Below are 23,423 nucleotides of genomic sequence, written 5' to 3' on the forward strand. Positions count from 1 at the left end.
CTCTGCAAACTTTGAAACACTCATTAAATTCTGAGTAATATTAGACACATGCAAGAGATTTTGTAAACGATAGCCAAAGTTATTAGATTTATCCATTAATATTAAAGAACCATAATTTAAGATAGGAATACCTGCACCATTACCCACAAAGAGTTGATCTAGATCAGGAGGACCTTGAGAAGATGTTAACAAGTTGGTTGCATCGGGGGTAACATGATGACTCGCACCTGAGTCTGGGTACCAGGCTGATTCACCAATTGAAGAGGGTGCAGTGAGATATGCTCGAGATTGATGGAATGATGGAGATGGTGATGGTGGAACGGTGTTAGAAAAAGGTATCTGTGGTGTGTTGGATGTAGAATTTGGTTGATAACTTTGATCAAAACGAGAGTAGCAATTCTAGGCTACGTGACCATTGCATCCACAAATTTGGCAAGAAGAGCAAGGATTATCCCATAGATTCCTTCTTCCTCTTTGGAATCTTCCACCATGACCTCTCTGTGCTCCGTCTCGGTTATTGGAGCTAAAGAAAGATTGTGACAAATGCGCAATGGGAATGTGACTACTAGGATGTTTGAAACGATCAAGCATATCATCATATGCTTGTAGTAACGATTCTGCCTCAGCCACTGTGAATGTACCAAGTCTAGACATGATAGAAGTGATATAGCCACTATAGTCCTCTGGAAGCCCATCAATGATGGCTTGAATATGATCATCATCACTAATCTGATGGCCAATCGCAAGAAGAGATGCAACAAGTTTGTGAATCCGGCCAAGGTAATCAGAAATGGTAGTCGTTTTCTTGACACATTTTAGTTGTGCTTTGAGACTTTGAATCTTTATCTTTGATGTAACAGAAAAGAAGTTAGTGATGGTATTCCATACTTCAACAAAGGTGTGACAATATAGAACTTTATTCTTAAAGGAATTAGATACTGAAGAAAAAAGCTAAGTAGTGAGTGCAAGATCATTCTGACGCCATTCTTTGTATGCTGTGGATTCTTGAACCTGTGTTGTGGTTGTTGTGGGAGCAGGTGATGGTGATGGTATTGTAGCAGGTGTAGCACCTGGAGTGGTGTTTGATGTGGTAGAGAAATCTTGATTTGAAGAAGCTTCAAGAAGGGTTGTTTGCACATATCTTGCTGGTGTTTTAGTGGGATCTAAATGATGCTCCATCTCAAGAGTCTGAATTATGAGCCATGCTTGATGTTTCCATGTATTATAGTTGTTGTCTTTAAGTTTTTCAGCAAGAGGAACTAGTTCTGGTTTTGTTGTGGCAGAAGAACTGCTTAGAAGCATTGCCATTGTTAAAGGAGATGAATGATTAAGGAATAAGAATCAATGAAGCAGAGGGGAAAAAAAATTCAATGGCGGAAGAATAGTGGTTTTGAGGCTCTAGATACCATGTTGAGTCACAGTTGTGAATCATAGAGAGATTGTAAAAGACTATGAGTGAAGTGTATTGTATTATTAGTCTCTTAGTTACATAAGAGACTATTCATATATATATAGTCATGCATGACTATCAAGAAGAGACTAAGAAGAGGTAGTTAGGAACTAAACTACTCTGCAGTAACAAACTTAGGAACTATTACAACCCTATTGACTTCACTAACTAATTATTTAATCTTAGTACTCTTAACACATGCAACGTCTCTCATAAACCGCTACTGCCTGTAGCGGTTTATACATTACTTCCCTCATTCAGAAATCGCTGCTGCCTATAGTAGCTTTTGCATGCACCTTTTTTTCACTTCACTACTAGTAGCGGGTTTAGGTTGATCTCTAGCGGTTTCTGTAGAATTATAAAAGTTGCAATTGCATCTTTAGTTTGAGAAAGTTGTAATCTAATAAAATGTATTTGGAACCATTTTTTTTGAGTAACTTGCCCTCAAATTAAATTCGATAATATTAAGAAGACAATATTTAAAATTATTTTATATAATATAATATCTATAATTATATAATTATTTTAATAATAATTAATAAATATTAAATAAAATAATTTTAAACTATTTGGACTAATTTTTATTATTTTCTATTATTTAATCAAATTATATATGGTCATTTTTTTTCTCACATTAACTATTGACTTTCTTATTTATTAATTAAAATTATGTGAATAGAAAAATCTAACTAGATCACAACTCTCTCTCTCCCTCTAAGGTGCATCAAACTCCAATCTTGAACAAATAAAATTGACCATTATAAAATTTTAGAAGGTTTCGATTTGTGTTTTAGTTTTGATTTTGATTTTTAAAGTTGTATTTAAAAAAATAATAAAAAAAGTAAACTAAAAACAAAATCTTATTAGTTATAATATTTTCTCCTGTACTTTACAAAATTCTAAAAGGTAAACGATAACTAAATGTACTATTAGAATAACTGCAAAACTCCCCCACCCCCACCCTTTCCAAAAAAAAAAAAAAAAAACAAACAAACAACGATAAAAAAAAGAAGATGGAGAATGGCTCCGCAAGCATGAGGAGCGAGATCGTCAAGAAAAGAAGCAGGAGCTGAGTTCCAACTGATGAAATTGAAGGTTTAACTGCTTTATCTGCGACAGCTTTGAGAGCTTGAGAGCTCACCACGTTCCGGATTCGATATTTTGAGCTCGATTCAACACATCATTCCCAATTTCAAAACATGGGTGCTTCAGAGTCTACTCTACAAGTATAATTCTTTCTTATATTCAATTCTATGTTGTTTTTGTTTGCTTTATTAATTTGTTATGGCTGAAGGCACCGGGTGACAAAATCACCACCGTAACTGAGCGATCCGCAGCCTCTGACCCCATCTTGGACAAGCTCAAATCCCTCAAACTGGTATGTAGTACGTTCTTTGTTTTTGTTAGTAATTAATAAGAACACCAGGTGTTTGATTATTTGTTTCTTGTGTTTTTTTATCCTTCCCTTAACTTTATTGTTCCTGTATTGTAGACATCGCCCATTCTAACGTCTCCCCCTACAGAGGGTACCTTGACTGAGATCTTGGTGAGAAGGCCTTCCTCCTCAGTTCCAGGTCAGCATCTCCTATGCCTTAATCATTATACTTTCCCTCCAATATGTTCATACATATCATATATACTTCGGTTGCAACTGATTAATCCTCAAAAATCAAAACTGAAAACTCAAATAAAATATTTTTTGGTGAATTATTACTTAATATGTTACTTGCAGAATATATGACCCATGATAAAGGTTTTGGATACTGTAACTTTAAGCCAAACTGATTGTAGAATAAGCAACGATACTCGATCCCTTGTTGTTGCTTATCTGCCAAGGCTAAAGCTATAAACCCTTCAGTTTCTCTTTAAAATCCTTACCCCTTGTTTCCTTTCCATACTTCAATTAATAAAAGCTGACGGCATAGATATCTCTATATGTTATGCTAGATTGCAAAATTGAACATTGCTGAATGGAATTCCCTCCACTCATTGATGTGAGAGAGAGCCTCTGTTCCTTATGGTTTTATACTTTTATTGGTTTTATGAAATACTTTGATGCGAGTAAGATTCAGGTTTTTCAGCTTCGCTTAAGAAGGTTGGCTCGTTTCATGGTCGCAGCCCTCTTAAAGCAAATACTTAGCGGCTCTCTTTTTATGGTTGAAACAGCTATAGTGAATCCAAAGGTTATACTGGAGCTCTTCTCAATCTATCGTGAGTGGCAAGAGGAAAAGGCTGAAAAAATCAGCAAAAGACAGGTCTGTTCAATAAACGCATGATTTCTAGTTTTTAACATAATATGTTGGTTCAAGAAATGTAAACTTGGTGTGGTGTTTTGGGAATGCCAGTTACAATGGTATGATGATAATTTGTCAAGACCTTAGTTTTTTGGCTGTATAATGCTGCATGAAATGGGAAATTACTTCATATCTTCAATAATGGTAAAATGTCATGATGTAAAGTTCATTGATAGCATCTCATAAGTTTTGAAACTTGAAGAATTGCCTGCAAAGTCACTCATAGAGTTCAACCATAGTGAAATCCTAATACATTAGCTAAAACTAGACTTTTTCAACCTTCCACACTGATTAAAAGGATTTGTAATTTTGTATACCTTTTTAACTATTTCAATATGAAAATATTGGTGGTGAATGATCATGAAAAAGTTATCTCCTATCATTAGTTTGACTTTTCCAGGCAGGAGATTCTGAATGGTGATGCTAATTCTTTGTTTAGTTTAGTGAATTGAGGTATGCTTGGAGAGGAAAAATTGACAAAAATAAATAAATAAAATGATGAATAGTAGGGGAACCCTTACATGGTGATAACTGCCGGCTTAATGTGTCTAATGTACATATGCAGTGGACATGATTATCAAATTCAAAATAAGTTACCAAGTAGGATGAATCTTTATCGGAATGTGAAACTCCTATTTTCTGGCTACCCCTTGATCATTTTTTTTGTTGTTTCTATATTATGTTGTTTCGCACTATCATTGTATTGTTGCCACTTAGGAAACTTGACTTGTATTCCTTCATTATGACTTATAAAAGCAATGAGATATTCCTGTTATCCTGTACATGTAGAAAATTGACACAAATCCTTGCAGGAGGAGATAGAAAACAAAATAGAAGTCGCAGATGCTCTGGCAATCAAACTTCTTCAGAGATATAACTACTCCATGTCCACAATGAGGACTACTTCACAGCATCTATCGGGAGGTAATTATTAACACACGAGTTTTAATAATGTGTGCAATCAAGGTCTTTATAACTTTGTAGGCGCAGTGAGTAAAACTGTAAAAATCTGTGACAGATGGTTTCAGAATCTGTTAACTTGAAAGAGAAGATTCCTTCTTTCAATGGTCTTAGGCTCATAGAACTTTAGAAGGCTCACCAAATCATAATATCCTGACCATGTTTATACTTTGAGGTAGTGATGATTGTTGAACCACTTATTAGTGGATGATTACCACCACATATTTTTCCGGCTTACCATTGTTTGTGCATTCAGTTCATTCACTTCAGGTGGAAATTGGTGAGCTCAAAGGAAGGTTGACTGAAGTTATCAATAACTGCGACACATTGTGCAAGAGGATTGCAGCAGAGGGCCCAGAATCTCTCCGATCTTCTGTCAAGCCCTTCGCATTTTCTACAGTTGACAAAGATAAAAACTTAGCCTCACCCTCTTGTTTGCCAACAGTTTCAGAAACAAATTCACCTTCTACTGATGCATAGTTAGATCAGCAGGTTTGGTTCTTGTCCATATATTCAGAGGGCTCCATGCTTGTTATTGAATCTGAGGTAGTTTGGAACTTGAAGGGATCACATTCACATGGTCGTCTATTAATATTGTGTATAGAGGTTTTCATTTAATTGAGATCTAATACGTGGCAACCTTTGGAGCTTTCCGGCCATGTTACAATGCTACAACAAAGGGAGATTTGTTCCCTATCACTGACATGACATGTGCAGTCTTTTTTTCGGAGGAAAAAAGAGGAGAACAAATAAAGAAAGAGAGAGAGGGGGGGGGGGGGGTTGAGGTGTTGGTTTCGATTGCTAAATTGAGACGGTGTTGATTCAAACAATGAGACGTGATATCAACGTTTTCGTCCATTGGCTAGGGATTTAAAATATCGTTTTTGACATCAACTGTTTTAAGATGCTTGTTAGTTTTTTTATAAGTAGTTTTAGACAAAATTCATGTATTCTTATGCACTCATTAGAGAGAAAACAGAAAAAAAAAACCCTTAAAATATTAGGGTGCGTTTGTTTTGAATTTTCATTTTCTGTTTTTATTTTTAGTATTTTTTGTTTTTTAAATTTTGTGAAGAAAAAAATAAAAACTGTAGATGAAACCAGAAAACAGAATTTTATTATTTTCACAGTTTTCACTTTTTCATTCATAAAATTCAAAAAACAAAAAGGAAAAGTATAGGTAGACAATGAAAATACTAAACAATGTGAACAATAGATATATCAGATGTTCATTTCACTAGGTGTGTACGAATGGTTATTCTAATATTAAAATTTAGGTGAGTAATTTAGAGGTGTAGTGTGTTTTTATTTGATTAGTGGTTGTTGTTGTTCAAAAAAATCATTGGTTACCTAGCATAACCCAAACAAAAAACACTGAAAATAAAAACGCAAACCAAATACATCCTAACAATGTTGTTTTCCATATTTGGTTGGTATAAAATGTGGTAACCTCAACTGCAACATGTGCACATGGCCACTTTCTTTGTGATACACTTTGCTAACGGCGTTTACAGTCATGTTTTTCTTGTCGACGGGAGCAATGATGTTACACATGAAGTTGTATTATATCGGCCATGCAAAATTGTAGTTAATATGTTGTTGATGATTGTCTTATAAAATCAAAAGAATAGACACAGCCAACAGTGTGGAAAAAGACATGAAAGGAGTACACGAGAAAATTGGATCAAACACACATGAATCATGCAGAGCATTGTCACCGGATGCAGATTTCGGATATGATGATCCCTAAAGTCATATAGTTATAGATTACAGAAACGAATCATGCAGATTACATATGAAGTGTCACGGAAGATAACTAACCGAATGCTCCCAGTCCCATCGATCTAGGATCCAGCCAAAGTAATAGAGACAGAGATTTAGCCCTTTTTTATTGACTATAGACAGACAAACTAATTCAAATGACGAAATCGTGCAGTAAAACTAATAGTAGAGCATCCTGAGGCCTACAGTAGATGAAAGCAAAGTAAAGAAAGTATGGGAAAAGGAGCATTGGATAGAATGAATTGAATTCGAGGGGGTTACACGTTACAGCGATATTATATCAAGCAATGCACTTCTTACAACAGTAAGACAACCCCAAAACCAAAACGTACTCATAGATTTATAAACTCTCTTAAGCTATGATGATGAAATTGAATCATTTAACAAGAACAGAATTATATGACTAAAACAGAGAAAAAAAAGTTCCTTAAATTAAATTAAATTTGTGGCAATATTGATCTAAACTGAAAACAAAACCAGAAAAGAAAAAAAAATGAAGAAAGGGAGTAGGGAGTGTAGCAGATCAAGGTTGTTGCTGAGCATCAATGTAGCCAGCATCAACAAGAACCTTCTCCTTCTTAGCCAACTCAACATCCTGATCGACCATCATCTTGACGAGCTGCTCAAAGCCCACCTTGGGCTTCCACCCAAGCACCTTCTTGGCCTTTGTAGCATCACCCTTGAGGTTATCCACCTCAGTGGGCCTAAAATACCTCTTGTCAATAGCAACATGGTCCCTCCAATTTAGGCCCACATGACCGAACGCCACCTCCAGGAACTCTTCGACGGTGTGAGACTCCTCGGTGGCCACCACATAGTCGTCGGGCTTCTCCTGCTGCAGCATCAGCCACATAGCCTCCACGTAATCCCCGGCGAAACCCCAATCCCTAGAAGCCTGAAGATTCCCCAAGAAGAGCTTTCTCTGAAGCCCGATCTTGATCCGGCCCACGGCCCGCGTAATCTTGCGCGTCACAAAATTCTCACCTCTGCGAGGAGATTCGTGGTTGAAGAGGATGCCGTTGCAGGCGAAGATCCCGTAGGCCTCGCGGTAATTGACGGTGTACCAGTGCGCCGCGCACTTGGATGCAGCGTAAGGGGATCTCGGGTGAAACGGTGTGGTCTCGTCCTGAGGGGGTGGTGTGGACCCGAACATCTCCGAGGATCCCGCCTGGTAATACCGGATGTGCGAGCGCCCAGTGGCGGAGATGTGGGAGCGCACGGCCTCCAGAAGGCGGAGGGCCCCGGTGGCGACGACGTCGGCGGTGTAGTCGGGGATCTCGAAGGAGACGGCGACGTGGGACTGGGCGGCGAGGTTGTAGACCTCGTCGGGGAGGATGGTGTCGAGCCAACGGCGGAGGGAGGAGGCGTCGGAGAGGTCGGCGTAGTGGAGCTTCATGCGTGCCTTGTGGGCGTTGTGTGGGTCCACGTATATGTGCTCGATCCGCTGCGTGTTGAAGTTGGAGGAACGGCGGATGAGGCCGTGCACCTCGTAACCCTTCTCCATCAAGAATTCCGTCAGGTAGGAACCGTCCTGACCCGTGATTCCGGTTATCAGAGCCACCTTGCGTTGCGACGGCGGAGTGGCTTCGCCGTTGGGGGCGGATCCGGATCCGCTGGACGACATTGATGGAGAAGTGTGAGTGAGTGAGAGTGAAGATCTGGGGGAATGGAGAATATGAGTGAAAGAGAGTGCGAAGAAGATGGTAATTTATGGAGAATGGATAGAGAGAGAGAGAGAGAAGAGAGAGAGAAGGAGAGACGCGGTTGTTTGTGTTTGACAGTGGGAGGTGGGGATATCAGAAATGGGAGTCAGAAGATATTAATCCTGCTCATCCTCTGTAAAAGTCTCACTGTCCTCCGATGTTTTAATTGTAATTCATTCTTAAGCCTTTGATTGGCAAACCAAAACAAAACAAATGAATACAAAATAGGCAGTACAAATTTAACTTTAAGCAAAATCCAATACAATTTCCAATAATTTTTTTTTTTTAAGTTAGGAGTGGGACTCAAATCTGTAACATTTAAGTGAGTATAAAAAAATTATGTCATTTGATTAATCAAAAAAAATATTTGCTTTAATATTTTAAATATGAACAAATTTTTATTATCATATCCATTTTTTATTTTTTTATTTCATTAAATTATTTAGTTCAAGTCAATTTCTTATGTGCCAATGAGTTATAACTCAAATGGCATAATCTCTCCATACTCAATTAAGAGGTTGCGGGTTCGAGTCTCCTATCTTTGGTAAAAAAAAAAAAATTCTTATGTTAGATATCAATTGAATACATGAACAAATAAGTTTGTACATTAAATAATTATTTTGGTAAAGACTAGATGCAATCGATTTTACGTGAAGTTGATAGTTAAGAGTCGTTAGATGAAAATTTAGTCAAATCAGTTAAATCATCTAACAGCTCTTGATTATCAACTTTACTGAAGTCGACTGTACTTGAGTTTCCACTAATTATTTTTTATTATAGAAGATTTTGACGCAGACAAAATTGACCACGAAATATTTAAATAAATTTAATAACCATCAAAGTTTATTTTTGTGTTTTGTTTCAATGAGTTCTGAGCACTCCCTTAAGATTTCGGTAGAAGAAATTGATCTTATGAAAGAAAGCATTAAAAAAGTTAAAGTACGAGAAGAGGTGGACCCTAATCCCCCCAAAGAACCTTACGATGATCGATGATGAAACCTAAACTACTATGAAAACTTCTTATAAAGAATTGTTACTGGAAGTTCTAGGCAATGGAATGGATGATATTAAAGATTTTTCGGAAGACATTGAAGAAGACTAACCTAATCTTGAGGACAAGTGGTACAAATTAAAAGGGACGAAGACGACTCTGTTAAGGATACTGTCTTTGACCCTTGTCCAATTATTCAAGTTACAAAGGATGACTTTCATAAATGACGTAAACCATGACACGCTGCTCTCATGGTCAAAGTTCTTGAAAAGTGAGTGGGATTAGAATTTATGGAACAACGCCTCAATAGAGATTGGGTAAAGAAATGTAAGATTAACGTCATTGATATGGGTCGTGTTTACTTTTTTGTTCATTTTTCATATCAAGAAGACTACTGCCATGCGCTACTGGATGGTCCGTGAATGATTATTGGACAATATCTTATAATGCAAAGGTGGAGACTTTTTTCTGTCCTTTGAGAATCAAGTGAAGAAGATCGAAGCTCGAATTCTTATCCTTAGCTTACCCATTGAACTATATAACCATCATTTTATCTGGCATGTTGGATCCACTATTATTACTATACTAAAAATAGATTGCGCAACCTCCATTCACTATTGGAAAAAATTTGCAAGAATATGTATGGAGATTGATTTGTCAAAGAAGCTAGTGCCGAGAATATCAGTCCTTGAAACTATTATCAACATTGAGTATCATGAGTTACATCTCATGTGCTACATTAAGTATCAGGGATTACATCTCATCTGATTCAATTGTGGCAAGTATGGTCATTGATTGGAAGAATGCAGTGAACCACCAGAGGATAGTGGGTTTAACAAGGAGGTCGAAACCGCCGACAAAATGGGGTAGGATAGGGGTAATCATGATCCATGAATTATTACTAATCCTAGCGAGAATTAAGGAGCTCAAAACTACTCAATCATTAGCAAATATTCTCAAGATCCCTAAACTTTGGATCGTGGATGATGGTCAAACGCTCTAATAGAAGAAAGTCTGATAAGGGTGCAGTTAATAGTAAGGACTTACTTATTAGAGATAATGACCAACCTAGTTTGGAAAGAAATAATTCTAATCAAGAATGCAATAACGAAATAGGGTCCAAGTTTAATGTCTTGAATGCATAGCATGAAGAGAAATTTGTCGCTCATGAAGATCACGTAGAGGACCCAAAGAATGAAGCCATGCATGGACCGGTTATTGTGAAAAAAGAAGCTCAAATATATTCTAGCACTATTTTCCCAACCTATACAAAAGTTTTGAGAGTTGGTGCAGACAAGAATTTTCAAGACAACAAAAAATAATTTTTTTTTTCTTTGGACCCAATGTAAAAGGTAAAATATCTAAAATAAAAAATAAGAGTAATGACTTATGCAATTTAATCTTGAACATTTTTACTGATCTTTCTAAAGTCAAGGAAGTAAATGAAATTTTAATTACTCTAATTTTTAAAGTGGATGCAGCCACCAGTCTCAAGCAAATACGCCCAATAAGATTGTGCAACGTTTCTTACAAAGCTGTGACTAAAATTCTTGCTACTAGATTCAAAAAGGTGATGGTAAGTTGGTCTCCCCAACCCAATTATTATTATTGTTCAAGAAGTCATCCAATCTATAAAGAACAAAAGAGAAAAAGAAAGATTGATAATTATCAAGCTGGATCTTGAGAAAGCGTATAATAAACTAAAATAGAGTTTCATTAAAGATACCTTACTTGATATTGAGTTTTTTCCGCAGTTCATTGATTTGGTTTGTTCATGTATTTCTACTACTAAAATAAGGATCTTATGGAATGGTGAGGCTCTGGATGAGTTTTTTCTCTCCAGATGTATAAGGCAAGACGACCTATCTCTCCATATATTTTTGTCTTCTGTATGAAAAGATTGTTTCAATGGATTTCAGCAGCTGTCGAACATGAGTTTTTGAAACCTATTAGACTTATGAAAGATAGATCCAAACTCTCTCACTTATGCTTCACCAACAACCTCATCCTTGTCGAGGTTTCTATGGAATAAGCAAAGATCATTAATGGATTTCTTGATGCTTTCTATACAATAGGTTCGGTCAAAGAGTTAGTAATGAAAAGAACAGAATTTGTTTCTCAAGTAATGTTGGCATCAATGTGAGAACTGAGATTAGTGAAACTCTCCATTTTTCCAGAATATATGATTTAGAAAAATATCTTGGAGTCCCTCTGCTTTATTCCAGAGCATATAAGAAAACCTTCAATCGTATCATCAATAAGCTTAATTTCAAATTAAGTGGATGGAAGGCCACATCACTATCCCTTGGAGGAAGAACTACTCTGGTGAGATCTGTCATCTCTTTCCTTCCTAGTTATAATATGCAAACTGCTAAGTTACCTATTGCTACTTGTAATGAGATTGATAGTAAATACAAGCCGAACAAAGTAAGAAGATTCACCTTCTTAGTTGGAAGAAAGTTGCTGAACCTAAACATTCTGGAGGGTTAGGATTTCAATACGCTAAGGATCTTAACCATGCTTTCATGATGAAAGTGGAGTAGGGTCTTATAGAGAAACCGAATACCCTTTGAACTAGAGTTTTGCGATCTAAATACAAGTGTGGAAATGATATCATTCAAAAAGTAGCTAGGAGAAGCGATGATTTAAATCTTTGGAAGGGAGTTTATGCAGCTTGGAGTGATGTGGAACACAACACTGTTTGGAAGATTCGAGATAGTTTTAGGATAAATTTTTGGAAACATCATTAGATTCCCAAAATGGAAATACTGAAGGTTATGAGAACCGAACCGATTATCGAACCACTCTAATAATTGATTTACTGGTTCACTGGTCTAACCAGTCTAATCGTGGTTCAACCAGAAAAACTGTTTTAGAATAAAATAATAAATAAATTATAAATAAACATTATAAAATATAATTATAATCTAATATAAATATTAAAATATTCTCCAAATTTAAAACACTAGATGATAAACAAATTCATGTGAATGGTAGTCACTTTATAATAATAAACTAAAGATATTGTACATCATTCAAGCAACAATATTCTGGTTCCAACAAGACACACAGAATCATGTATGTGTAGTTCAGCACAAAGCTTATTTATTTATAGAAACTAAAAACACTATCAGCAGAGGGCAAAAGCATGATCAAACGGTAGAAGCCTAGAAAGGGCAGAGTCTTTGACAATTGTTATAGGACAAGTGATCACCCAAAAAAATCCATATAAAATAACAATGATAATATCGGCAAATAATATGATACATAACAAGATGGATGTAAGTATGTACAACTTCACCAACAAAACATTTTATACAGATCAAGACATACAATAATAGTGACATAGTGAGTTTAAGGTTTTACTTTTCCATAACACTTTTTGTGAAGAGAAAAAAAATACAAGTAATTGAGTGTTTAAAAGACAACATGTAAAAGTAGAAGAAACTACATTTCAACAAGTGAAATTTAAAAACAAATGCAAGGAAATATCAAATATGTTCCTTTTGTAGCACCAACAACTAATTAGTGCCAACAATTTCAACCAATAAAATCCAATAGTCCATTTAATGTCAACATTAGAATTGATCCACATACACAATTTCATTTCTATATTTCAAACAATAACAAGTATTAATTTGCTTGATTCTAATGAAATCAACCACCACACATAATCAAGGCAAATACATTAACAAATTAGTTCTTAAATTCATATCAAAATTCTACTCAGATTGGTACTTACCACCATTACCATCACCATTATTAATAGCAACAGAGTAACAAATTCATTTCTAGCAATAATTTCAATAACACAATCAATTATTTGATTTCTATTCACAATTTCACATTCAAAAATCACTAAACAGAGCATGAAGTCAATAACTATTTCAACAAAAAATTCAGAAATATCATACTCAAAAATTAAAAAATGGCAACAGCAGCATAACAAATTCATGTTAATCAATAATTTCAACAACAAAAAATCAATGATATATTTAATTTCAATTCAAAAATCACTAATTTCATATTCAGAAATTAATGATATATTGATATACACAATAGAGCATAAAAGAAAATCAGGACGACCACGGAGAGACGAGCAAGATGACCACAGCGAGACGATGGCAACACCACGGCGGGCAGCTCAAACTCGAGGCTTCGAACAGCGAAGCTAAGCTACAAGACAACGCGACGACGACGTTCCGACCTAGGGATTTGGGTTTGGGACAGGGGGAAGGAGGAGGCCGCGGAGGCGCCTTTAACGATGGACGGCGGCAGCGGATCCATGGAAGAGTCTAATTTTTTTGTTTAGAGGTTAGGGCTGGTGAACGATGGCTAAGGGGCATTTGAATTTGATTCACGAAGGAGGAGTCGGGGGGTGAGTGACTTGTAGGTTAGGTTTCTTTTTTTTTTCCCTCAAAAAATTAAAACGACGTTATTTTTTTAGAACCGGCCGGCTCCGATCCGGCCCGACCGATTCAACGATTTTGCAGCAGTTTTGAATTTGGCAGTTTTAGGGAGAGGACTGGACCATTTTTTTCGCCGATTTTCAGTAGAATCGGTTCAACCGGCCGATCCGGTCTGATTTTCAGAACATTAAGAATACTAGAGCAACACGCAAATCAAGTATTGTCTATAGCCAATTTAGATGCCTCACTAATAGACTTTCTATGTGTTTCAGTTGATTGGGATATTGACAAATTAAAAGATTGGCTCCTTGAGGATATCACCAAAAAAGTCACGGTGATGACACCTCCATCCCCTTGGAAGGATGTTGACCAAGAGCTGTGATCAACCTAAAAATCAGCTTATCATTCTATCCGTCTTGACTTGAGCCCGACAAATAGGACTTCAAGTTGATCTGGGATTGGAAAGGACTTGAAAGAATTTGTTTTTTTCTGTGGTTGGTGGCCCATGAGTCCATCCTTACCAATGCGAAAAGAAGAAGAAGAAGAAGACATATGATTGCCTCCCCAATCTGTCCAAGAAGTAATTATGGGGAAGAATCTGTCCTCCATGTTCTAAGAGATTTCACTTTTGCTAGAGACACTTGGCGGTTGCTGGTGCATCATGTGATAATTGGAAACTTCCTAGTTAATAACACAGAATTGGATTATCAACAATCTTTCGAGAGATCAAAATTGGACATGATTATTTGGTGTAACTATCCCTTCTCTTTGGTACTTCCGAAATCAGTTAGTATTTTATGGGAAAGATATCCATCCTTGTGTTGCTTCTGAGTTGACCAAGGCTCGGTGAAAAGAGACCTAAAAAGTGTGGAAGAAGAGTGTTTACTCCATGAAGCATAAATCTAATGTAAGTCAACTTATTTGATAGAGTCATTCTCCTGAATCATGCATTAAAATCAACGTAGGTGGTTCCTTTTTCCCGCACAACTTGAACGTGGCATGTGGAGGAGTTCTTCGAGATCACCTTGATAAATTTGTGAAGGACTTTGCATGCAATTTAGGGAATTACTCTATTATGCATGCAGAGTTATGGGCTATTATTAAAGGTTTACATATTGCTTTGGCCAATAATTACCAGCATATCATCCTAGAATCTGATTCTATGATGACTATTTTGTTAAGGAAGGATGTCTACAATACCACCCTTGCAAGCTTCTGATTGAAGACATCTTGATCATGGAAAAGCATTTTAGTAATGTTAATTGAAAGCATATTTTGCGTGAAGCCAACTCGGTGGCTAATGCACTTGCCAAGAAGGGCAAAAACTTTTCCCGGATCTACACATTTTCAACTTTGCTCCTGCTGATATCAAAGTTTTCATTTTCTTGGATTGTCTTGGTTGCCTTAGAATTAGGGGGTCTGCTTAAAATTTTTTTAGGTTGTTTTGTCTTTGTTCCTTAGGGTCCTTAACTCCCTTGTGTCATAAAAAAGTTTACCTTCGTCCCATAAAACTAACAAAATGTTAACTCTATTAATATAATTTCTTAAATACCCCTCTTCTTTCTTCTTTCCTCTTCAGCTTTCTTTTATAAATTTGTTTATTTTGATCACCGTTATTATCCTTGCTACTGCTATTCAAAGTATCTTAAATTATAATCCCAACACTAATGTTTAATTTATTTTTTTCTAAAAAAAAGAGATAGGAGGACTGAGTAGGGAAGAGACAAACAAAACTGCTTCCCCCAATTGCTTCCAAACTTTAATTGCTTCTCTCTCTCTCTCATTGTGAATCGGAGAAGAGCAATACAAATTCACGAATTAGTTCACGCATTATGTCAAATACCTAGAGAATTCGAAATCTTTGGAGAACACGTTATCAGTTATCACACAGCCAACGCACACTTGTGAAAAGGATCCTATGTGAGACGTTGAAGGCGTTGGCGATCCACCACTCAATCTCGTCTTCAAGATCCTGCTATGGCGTCTCCCAAATCTCTGAAGTGCTAAGATTTTGCAACCCCAACATTGAGAAGCTTTGTTCTAGGAACTCACTCTAGTAACTGTACACATGCGCATACTAGGTACCAAACCTCACATCCACCATGTGCGTCGCTATCTCTTAGAGACCGATCACCGTACTCGCTAGCAAAATATCTATCACGACTTCATCTCCAGAAATCGATTCCGCTGCTAAAATCTAGTGATCCTCAATGTTATTATCGCAACTGTAATCTCCTCCTTTGAAATTGCTTCCGTTGTCGGAGTCAAACGACGAGCTCTGAATTGTGGAATTGGTCTTCTGTCCACCTTTTCCCTTACTTTGTATTTTTTTTTTTAAAAAATTAGTGTAAAGTATAATGTTGGAATTGTGATTTAGAATTATGATTTTTTATTTGGATTTAATTTAAAGATTCTTTTAATAACATTAGTGGTTATAATAATAGTGATAAAAGTTAAAAAATTATATAAAAAAAAGACAAAGAAGAAAGAAGAAAGGAAAAATGTATATAAAATTATCTAAATAGAGTTAATTTTTTGTTAGTTTTATCAGATGATGATAAACTTTAATGGTTATCAAATTTATTAAATCTTTTGTGGTTGATTTTGTCCATGCCTAAATTTTTTATAGTTAGAATTGAGTATTTATTCTAAGTTTTTATAATGAACATGCCTTTAACTAAATTTTATTATATCTGAGATCTTTAAACTTTCTTTTTATAAAATAAATAATTTTTTTTATGACTGAAAATAAAATAAAACAAAAAATAAAATAAAAAGAAAAACTCAAGAAAGTCTCTTGAACTCAAACAATATCTAATCTGGAAGAGATTCAAAGATGTTGCTAGTGGGATCAAGCCACTTTGAATACTCGATCGGATTTTAAGCATCACTCTTACCAATAAATTAATGATACCATTTCTTCTCGAAATATCAAGTTTAAATGGACCTCCTATTTTTTGTTAAGTATTTAATGAATATACAGAACCAATCCTCATCTTTTATGATTCAATGCCAGACTCTCTTTGGTCAGTCATAAACGCACCCTTTGAATCAATTTCGCAGACTATTTTCTTGATACCATATTCCTAAGCTAAGATCATCTCTTTCCAAATAAAAAAGTTCGGATTTTTTGATATCCCATTACGGGAGGTTGTTTGAGCAACGCTTCACTCAACTACCCCTTTGATCCCTAATCACACAACTAAACCCAACTACTTGAACCTTTTGAAAAATGCTAGTATCACTGTTTACCTTTAAAACCAAGCGAAAGAGAACCCCGTGAACTCACATTGGTGGAGCAAAGTTGTCGTGGCCGAGAGAAGGATTGCTTAAGCTTGTTTTTCTATCTTCTAACTAAGACAACAACCTTAATCGACGACTAAGCTTCGTTAGGGTTAAAGATTTTTTGATTGTGTTGTCTCCAGATCTACCAAATATTAGAAAAGAAGAATTCACTATAAGAAAATTGTTAGATACTGTCGAATTTTTTTGGTGAATTTGCTAAGAAAATTTACCAGTAATTTGTTTACTGTTAAATTTAGCGGTGAAATAAATTTGACCGTATAAACTTCGTTAGTAATTATTTATCGGTGGATATTAACTTTTAATTGACAAAATTTTAGAGTTTTTACCGTCAAATTTATCTTCGGTAAATTCGACAGTAAACTTAAACTTTATTTTTTCTAAAAAAATTTGTTTAAAAATTTAATATATAATTTTAAATGTTTAAATTCAATAATTTTTAAACCAACAAAATTTAAAATTTTACATTTTTCATAATAATTTGTCTATAATTTTTCATTAAAAGTTTACAAACAAGTTCACACATCAAAGTTTAAGACTAAAGAAGAAAAATAATAATTACTCATGTAAGGAAAAAGATATATAGCACTATAAAAATAAGATAATAATTACTTATTGTTTGATATGAAAAACAAGATACCTCATAGTGGTTAAGTAAATTGCATAAGTAAAACTTTTTAGATAATAAAATGTTGAAAGAAAAAATTAATTATGCAAATGGACAAATTAAGATTATAAACATAACCAATACACAAATTATAAATATAATCAACACACAAGTTATAATTAAACAAACAAATCAAATTTCATATATTCAAATGAGTAAATTACTAACAAACTTAGTAAAATTAACAACAATTATTTCAGCAAAATTAATTCAGAAAATAATTAAATCAGACAACAATGAACTCAAAAAATTAATAACAATCAATAATAAGTTAATAATTAACAAATTAAGATTAACTCCGAGAATTAACAATAATCAACACTAATTAACTTAGAAAATAATAAAACTCAGATAACAATAAACTCAGAAAATTAACAATCATCCAAAATATCATCAACTCAGAACAAATCCTAAATTACACCATATCTAACCTAACATGATTTAATTTCTAATTACATTAAATTAATATAACAAACCTTATTAGTCACACACTTAATTAAAAAATTTAATCAATAATTTAATAAAATACCTAACAAAATCCTAAATAAATAAAAAAAATATGAAAAAAATACAAAAACTATAAAAAATTAACAATGATGATGGCTATAGAATGTTAAAAGCGTGGTGGTGACAAGTGGCAGTAAAAGCTACACTGGTGGATGTAGGATTTAGTAATATAACAAACAACCAAAAGAAGAAATAGACAACAACCTTAGCTTTGGCATGCTAGACCTTAGACACAGTGACAACGATAAGCTGCCGACCTCCGACGGCAAGGGACATCAACAGCGGCGGCACGACAGAGGCTTTTCACAGAAAATTCAGCAGTAGTGACGATGACGTGCTAATCTACGACGATAATGTGGTCTACTGGCGGCGATGGCAATTCCAGGTGGGAGCCGCGTAACCTTCTTCAATGGAGAGAGAGAGAGAGAGAGAGAGAGAGAGAGAGAGAGAGAGAGAGAGAGAGAGAGAGAGAGAGAGAGAGAGAGAGAGAAGAGGTTTTCGCGTTTGAATTTTATCCAAATTTATTGTCGAATTTACCAATGAAAAAATTTAACATTAAAATGTTTGTTGTTGCCTAAACGTTATATTTTACTAAATTCAGTTACCGTCGAAATTTTCTGACGCTGAATTATGCGATAATAAAATTAAATTTCACACCATTATTTATTATCAAATTTAGCTACGTAATTTTAAATCTGATGATAACTTATTCGGGGGACGAATTTTTACTTTTAACCATCAAAAATTCGTCGCTAAATTTGTCAATAACATCTATCGCTAAATCTGTCAATAACATCCCTCATTAAATCCAACAATATTTAAAGCATTTTTTACGGTGATTATTTCTTTTCCATCACTACAGACTTCATCACCGAAAACAAATCTCCACCATGTTGCAAAATTGAAGGGTCATGTTAGTGGAATTGATTAATAATAGCGAGACTTTATATAGTTGATAAGTGATAACGTGATTGTAATAAGATAGAAATTTATATACAATTATTTTTATATAAAATTTGTCTTTATGCAATTGTAATTTTAATTATTATTTAATAATTTTTAACTATTAACTTTACAAAAAATAATTATCTATAAATATTTATTTTGTATCAATATTATGTATTAATAAAGATAAATAAGTCTACACGAAAACAAGTAAAACCATGTAAACACAATGTTTTATTGGTACAAATACATCTCGATGAATCTCTCCAATACTGGTTTGTCGAATAACACAAATAATTAAAAACTAGATTGTTTGATAACTATTATATCAATATCTTTATTATAATAATTTAGGGTTAAGTATTTTTTTCAGCCCTAAGATTTGAGGCTAAAATTAAAATCGTCTCCAACCTTTTTTTGTTATTAAAATCATCTTCAACGTTATAAAACATTATAAAATCATCATTTTGTTAATAAATAATATTTTTTGGACAATTTTACCCTTAAACAAAAATTAAAAAAACCTCCCCTTAATACGAAACCCTTCCCACACTCTCTCACTTCCTTCAGAGGAAGCTCTTCCCTTCCTTCTGTGCTTCCTTCCCATCCTCACTCACATGGATCTCCTTTACCATTCACCATTCCTCTTCCTCCTCCACCCGTCTCCAAGGCACTTCGTTATCGCTAACGGAATCAACCTGCGACTCCCGATAGAATGGCCAATCTTGTTACGTTTCGCTCATTTCGTCTCCTACCCTATTGCATGACAAAGATAGAGGAGTGAGAGAGGTAGAACGAAGGAGAGATATGAGAAGAAAGGGTGTTGTCTCTGGAAGAGATATTGCAATTTTGAGTTCTTGTTCTCATTTTCTTCCGTTGTTCTCTTTCTCTTTTCTTCTTTCTTTTTTTTTTTTTAAAATTTTTGAAGAACATATGTGTTCTTCTTTTTTAAATCTTTTAATTTATGTTGTTGATAATTTTGGATCTGAAATTATGGTTGATAATTGCTGAATTATTTAATTTAAAATTTTTGTTGATTTATTTTGTGATTGTTGTTGTTGGTGTTGCTGGATTGTTGGTGGTTATGGTGTAGCGATGGTGATGGTGATGATAATGCTGAGGGTAATGCAGAGAGTAGTGGTGAAGGTGGAGAGAGTTTTTAATTTTTGTTTAAAGGTAAAATTGTCCAAAAAATGTTATTTATTGACAAAAGGATGATTTTATAACGTTTTGTAACGTTGAGGATGATTTTAATAACAAAAAAAGGTTGGAGACGATTTTGATTTTGGCCTCCAACCTTAGGGACGAAAAAAAAATACTTAACCCTAATAATTTATTATATATTACTAATTTTATAATTAAAATGTGTCGTATATTATTTTTTTATTATAATTGAAATCAAATATTTTTTTTGAAATTAAAGAATTTTTTTTCTTTGACTCTTTATCTATTTTTCTCATTCCTTCGCTCACTCTATCCCTTTTATATATTATTATTAAAATTAAAATTGAGATATAACTATATTATTTTATTAATTTAACAACCAAAATATATTACATAATATGTATTCTCTCATTATAATTCAAATGAAATATTTTCTTCTAAAATTAATAAATTATCTCTCCATTTTTTTATCTACATCTCTCTCCGTCTTTATTTTTCTTTGCTATTTCTACTCTATACATAACTTATAATTTATATTTTATATTACTAATTTGATAAACCAAAATATGTCACAAGATATTCTTTTAATACAATTAAAATAAAATATTTTTTTTTCAAAATTAACAAACTCCATCTACTCTTCTTCTTTCTTTCTCTTTTCTCTCTCATGTTCTATCTCTCTCTATCTTTCAATTCTAGAAAAATAAAAATTAATAAAATAATATAATTAAAAAATCAAGTAATATATATTATTCACAACAAATATTATATATATATATATATATATATATATATATATATATATATACTTTTTTATTTAATTTTAACTTTTCATTGTTTATCTTTTTAATTTATATTTTTACTTCTTTTTCTTCAAATAGTTATTACATATAATTTTAAGAGAATACTGATATTGTAATTAATAATTAGAATCAAGATTCGATTATTTTAAAAAAATTAATTTTGAGTTTATTTTATAACTATTAATATAAATTTTTTAATACTAATATCTAATTATTTATATAGAGAGAAAAAATATTATTTTTAAATAACAAATATAAAAGTTGATTATTTTTATTTGTGCAACAGACTTAATACCTACTCAAAATGTAAAAGTATATACATTAAATTCTTTTAAGTTTTAAATAATGAATATTAAAATTAATTATTAGTAAAAAATTAAACTCTTTCATGTGAAAATAATAACTAAAAAGCTTATTGTTTGATTTTTTTTTATCTACAAAAATATTAGTCTTCTTAGACGACAAATATCTTTGTCCTTTACAACCTTTTTATAAAAAAAGTTTAATTTTATAAATATTTTCTACCATAATCTATAATGTTAGAACAAAGTCAATATAATTTTAAAGATTTGTATTCTTGTAATATTATTATAGACAAAAATACTAATTAATAAATAATAAATAATGAGAGACTAATTTAAAAAGAGCGAGAGAGCGCCCCGCCTCGAAAGGACATCATCTGGATATGAATAAGTGGGCTAATTAAAAAAAAAAAAAAATATGTAATTCAGTATCATAGTAAATTGATGTGTTTTTTTATATAAATTTAAATTTATTTTATTTTATTTTAAATAACAAATTAGGTTTTCAGATTTAAAAAATCAGAGGGATCAAATTTTTATAGTACGGAATTAATTTGTGGTAAGATAAATATTTTTTCGCTCTCAAACAAATAGAAGAGTTCGATTAGTATATTTTAAATTTTTTTAAACACTAAAATGTATATCTGATCCTCATATTTATATTTTTTTAAAGAAAATAAAAACTATAAATGTAACTCTTAGATGTGTGACATAAAAAAAATTATAAATTATAAATTTAACCTTTTAATTTGTGACATCCAAAAAAAAAAATACACCAACTCCTTATACTATTAAATAATACCACCAAAATTCAAACACTAAAAATAAAAAGTGGAATAAGTGAAGTAAAAATCAATGACACCCCCTCCCTCCTCAAATCCCATATTGTTGGTAGGTGTCGTTGAATCATTCATTTCACGGAGGCAAATTTTTTTCATTCATGTATTTAAAGGTTCATCCATTTTTTTATTATTTGTTATAATACATTGTGAGATATGAATTTGTTGGCTAATGACAGAACATAGATGAGTATAAAGTATCTCTCTCTCTCTCTCTCTCTCTCTCTCTCTCTCTCTCTACACGTGATTTTTCGTGTCGGTGAGTATAAGGCAAGTTTTTCAATTGGACAAAGAAAATAAGGAAACTTGAATACAGAATAAGTTGAAAAAAAAATCGGTTGTGTTTGTAGTTTTGTTGGTTTTTTAACTTTTCTATGTAACCTCAAAATTATTTTTCTGTATTAGTGAAATCACATTAATTAAGTATGGTAGGCAATTGTTAAATATGTATTAAACAAAAGATGAAAATTGTTTAAACATGAAAATTAAATAATTTAATAAAAAAAGAAAAAGGGAGTGAAATAAAAATTCAATAAATATCGAAAAGAAAAATTGACGGATCAAAGACAAAGTAATGTTTTAAACTCCTCACTTTATCTCTCTTATCTCCTATATTCTTACCTTTCTTGAATACAAGTTCACATTGTGCTTTTTTATTTCTTTTTTCATGTTTTCCACATCTAGATATTACATATATACAAAGTAATGAGTAACGACGGTACCCATTGGCCAGCGACAAACCCTTAAATAGAGCTCAGTACCGCGACGGATTAGTCCTTGACCTGCCGGGTTGGGGGATACCGTAGGAAACCAAAAAATGAGTAATGACGGTAATATATATTTCCCCAAACACACATTTACAGTAAATTACATATATTAATAAATATATATTTATAAGTTATATTCTTTTTTTGGAGAATATATATATAATTGCACTTTCGTAATACTAAATTATATAGTGAAGTGGATTGGACAACTCCAATCCTAAATATTACACCCATGTATTATACACTCACACAATACACTCACATATTATATGGATACACTATTAATATGAGTTCTATATTCCTCACTGAGGATTTGAACCCGGGTGTAGCTCCCAACGAGGCAGGTGATGCCGCGGTTGAACCAAGGCCTCGGCTGCAAAAATTTTTTTTGTCAATAAAAAATCATGGAATGTAAGTGCTATAAAAACATGGAATTGGGCTGAGCTTGGATACAATTGGGCTGAAATTCATTGAGCCCTGGGAAACAAAAACATCCTCACCAAAAACAAATACAAATAAATAAAAAAAAAACGTTTG

The 23,423-nt window shown here is 33.4% G+C and overlaps 2 protein-coding genes across 4 annotated transcripts; one reads left to right on the forward strand and one right to left on the reverse strand.

Annotated features, from left to right (window-relative positions):
- Nucleotides 1–2,373: 2,373 nt before the first annotated feature.
- LOC107642944 (uncharacterized) lies at nt 2,374–5,725 on the forward strand. Of its 3 annotated transcripts, XM_016346458.3 has the most exons (6): nt 2,374–2,676; nt 2,745–2,828; nt 2,943–3,024; nt 3,617–3,705; nt 4,557–4,668; nt 4,961–5,725. In XM_016346458.3, exons 1-6 carry the CDS (start codon nt 2,650–2,652, stop codon nt 5,182–5,184), a joined length of 618 nt encoding a protein of 205 aa, XP_016201944.2. In that variant the 5' UTR covers nt 2,374–2,649; the 3' UTR covers nt 5,185–5,725. The 3 variants fall into 3 exon arrangements, with proteins under 3 accessions (XP_016201944.2, XP_088344000.1, XP_088343998.1); XM_088487874.1 differs by lacking the exons at nt 2,374–2,676; nt 2,745–2,828; nt 2,943–3,024 and adding an exon at nt 3,187–3,444 and having other exon boundaries at nt 3,532–3,705; XM_088487872.1 differs by lacking the exons at nt 2,374–2,676; nt 2,745–2,828; nt 2,943–3,024 and having other exon boundaries at nt 3,187–3,705.
- A 973-nt stretch (nt 5,726–6,698) lies between these two features.
- Nucleotides 6,699–8,367, reverse strand: GMD1 (GDP-D-mannose 4,6-dehydratase 1). The gene has a single exon (XM_016346459.3). The coding sequence runs from the start codon at nt 8,108–8,110 to the stop codon at nt 7,010–7,012; it is 1,101 nt and encodes a 366-aa protein (XP_016201945.1). The 5' UTR covers nt 8,111–8,367; the 3' UTR covers nt 6,699–7,009.
- Between the last annotated feature and the right edge of the window lie 15,056 nt (nt 8,368–23,423).

Source organism: Arachis ipaensis, chromosome B5, assembly GCF_059453495.1.
Source record: "Arachis ipaensis isolate K30076 ecotype BB chromosome B5, ASM5945349v1, whole genome shotgun sequence".
Lineage (NCBI taxonomy): Eukaryota > Viridiplantae > Streptophyta > Magnoliopsida > Fabales > Fabaceae > Arachis > Arachis ipaensis.